Here is a 2,498-nt window from a genome sequence, read left to right as displayed (position 1 = left end):
GAGCTTAAAAGGAGAATGGGAAGAAGGAAGAAATGGGGGAGGGAGCAAAGCAGGTCCAAGGGAGGAAGTGAAGAAAAAATTAAGGTGGGAAGGAAGGAAAGGGGGAGGGAGGGCAGGGGTAAAGATAAAGGAAAGAAGGAATGTGGGGAGGGTAGGAGAAAGAAGGGAAGAAGGATGATGGAACAGAAGTAGGAAATATGGAGGAAAGAAAAGTTTATAAATGTTGAGTCAGTAGGAGAAAGTGTTACATAAAGGAGAGAGAAAAATTGTGTGACAGGGAGAAGCCAATAAGGAAGCAAATACAATTGTGTGTGAAGGGGATAAGATTAGCAGGGGAGGGCAGTTAGGAGTGACCAGGCCTGCAGGGGAGGGCAGTTAGGGAGATCAGGCAGGAAGGCAGAGTGGTTAGGGCAGGGAGGCAGGTGAGCAGTTAGGAGCCAGAGGTCCCAGATTGCGAGAGGGATGTCCAACTGCCAGTTTAGGCCCGATCTGAGGGCTCCCAGATTGGAGAGGGTGCAGGTCGGGCTGAGGGACCCCCGCCCCCATGCACAAATGTTGTGCACTGGGCATCTATAATAATAAAAGCATAATATGCTAATTAGACCGAAAGCTGAACGACCTTCCGGATGTCCTTCTGGATGAAGCCGCAGCGGCGGGGGCCAAGGCAGAGACGGTTAGGGGTGATCAGCAGGCAGGCGAGCGGTTAGGGGTGATCAGACAGGCAGGCAAGCGGTTAGGGCCGATCAGGCAGGCAGAGGCAGTTAGGAGCCAGCGGTCCAAGATTATAAGAGGGATGTCAGACTGCTGGTTTTAATCCTAAACCAGCAGTCGGACATCCCCCGAGGGGTCCCAAATTACGAGAGGGTACAGGCTGGGCTGAGGGATGCCCCCCCTCCCCGTGCATGAATTTCAGGCACCGGGTCTCTAGTCTAGTATAAAATAATATTGTTTGCCTGATAAAAAACTAAGAAAAATTTTATAAAGGTTAGAACTATACATTGAATATCTGACTCAATATGGTTTTAGTCAGTCTATAAAAGAGATTTGTTCCTAAAAATTATGAGTTGAATTTATGTAAATGAGTTAAAGTCATGAGGAAGACAATAAAGACACCCTATAGTGAGTCCCTCTGCAAAGCAAAATATCAATTTGTAAAATGAGTAATCATTATCTAATATATTTGCTTAATATAGATTATACACATAATGTTTCCTTAAAACAGGGGATGATACAGTAATAAAATAGAGGCATTTATGATTTAGAATATTTTTCTTCCTAAAGAAAATTCTTTTATGAAAAAGAAATCTAAAATGTGCAATTTCAAAAATTAGACTTTATTTTTTTATTTTTGTTGCCTACATTTAAGTTACCAATGGCTATTTTAAAAGTTAAGGACCTCCTATGACTTCTAAATGGCTAGTGATGATTCATTCTCTGGAAGTAAAATGAAACAGACGCCATTTTAAAAAGGTGATTCACAGCATCACACTCTGTCAGCATCCAAAGACCTTAGGTATTACCTAGTTCAACTTTTCCAGCTTTCTTGTCAGGAAACAGGGATCCAGAAAGGTTACGAAACTGGGTAGTGGCAGTCAGAAAAAGAACTCGAGTCTCCTCATTCCCCAAACACAGGACTCTTTTTTATTAAGTGCTGGGGACACACACACACACACACACACACACACACTGTACAGGAAAGAATACACTATAATGTGACTACTAAGGAAAGGGCTGGAAAAGTTTGTGGATTTGGGGAAAGCAGGAAAATGTTCCCCCACCAAAAAACAATGGGAGAAAGCAGGAAGCAACTGGGAGAGGTATAAGAATGGACCACAGCTAATTTCACTAAGAGTACCAACACGTAATGGAAATTTTTATGCATTAAATCACCTTCTAGAAGTTACTTTACTTTGTTCCGGTTACTTCCTCCCTAGGCTTCTGATACATTGACTTGTTGATTCACAGTAAATTATTTCTAGGTGGCCAGGAAGTGTGAAGCATTCCTTTCCCAATGTTTCACAGCACTTGAAAAACATTTAGAGTAGAGCATCAGGACAAAGACTAAATTATCTTAAGGATAGTAACATCGTATATAAAAATCTCAGGTCCCTAAGAAAATATTAAAAAGCATTTTCCTAGATATATGAAGCAAATTATATATATATACTAGAGGCCCAAGGCACAAAAATTTGTGCACTTGGTGGGGGGGGGTGGTCCCTCAGCCTGGCCTGTGCCCTCTCACAGTCTGGGAACCCTCGGGGGATGACCACCTGCTGGCTTAGGCCTGCTCCTCAGGGGATTGGGCCTAAGCTGGCAATCAGACATCCCTCTGGCAGCCCAGCAGTCCTCGGGGGATGTCCACTTGCCAGCGGGGAGCAGACCTAAGCTGCAGTCGGACATCCTTAGCGCTGCTGAGGAGGCAGGAGAGGCTCCCACCACCACCGCTGTACTGGCAGCCATCAGCCTGGCTTGTGGCTGAGCAGAGCTCCTCCATGTGG

General features: G+C 44.5%; 1 protein-coding gene across 4 annotated transcripts in view; it reads right to left on the bottom strand.

The window, feature by feature from the left end:
- The window catches only part of AMMECR1 (Alport syndrome, mental retardation, midface hypoplasia and elliptocytosis chromosomal region gene 1), a 125,169-nt gene that overhangs the window by 19,559 nt on the left and 103,112 nt on the right, over positions 1-2,498 (bottom strand). The window contains exon 4 of one of the 4 annotated variants that reach the window (XM_014538822.1): positions 964-2,024. The exons of the other annotated variants lie outside the window; for them this stretch is intronic. Coding sequence (XP_014394308.1) covers positions 1,920-2,024 — 105 coding nt within the window. The 3' untranslated portion in view covers positions 964-1,919. Of the gene's footprint in view, positions 1-963; positions 2,025-2,498 lie in introns of those variants that run through there. 4 annotated transcript variants of the gene reach the window in all.

The sequence above is a fragment of the Myotis brandtii genome, unplaced genomic scaffold (assembly GCF_000412655.1).
Source record: "Myotis brandtii unplaced genomic scaffold, ASM41265v1 scaffold199, whole genome shotgun sequence".
Classification (NCBI taxonomy): domain Eukaryota; kingdom Metazoa; phylum Chordata; class Mammalia; order Chiroptera; family Vespertilionidae; genus Myotis; species Myotis brandtii.
Note: the sequence above shows the minus strand (reverse complement) of the source record. Positions and strands in the feature narration are given on the sequence as shown.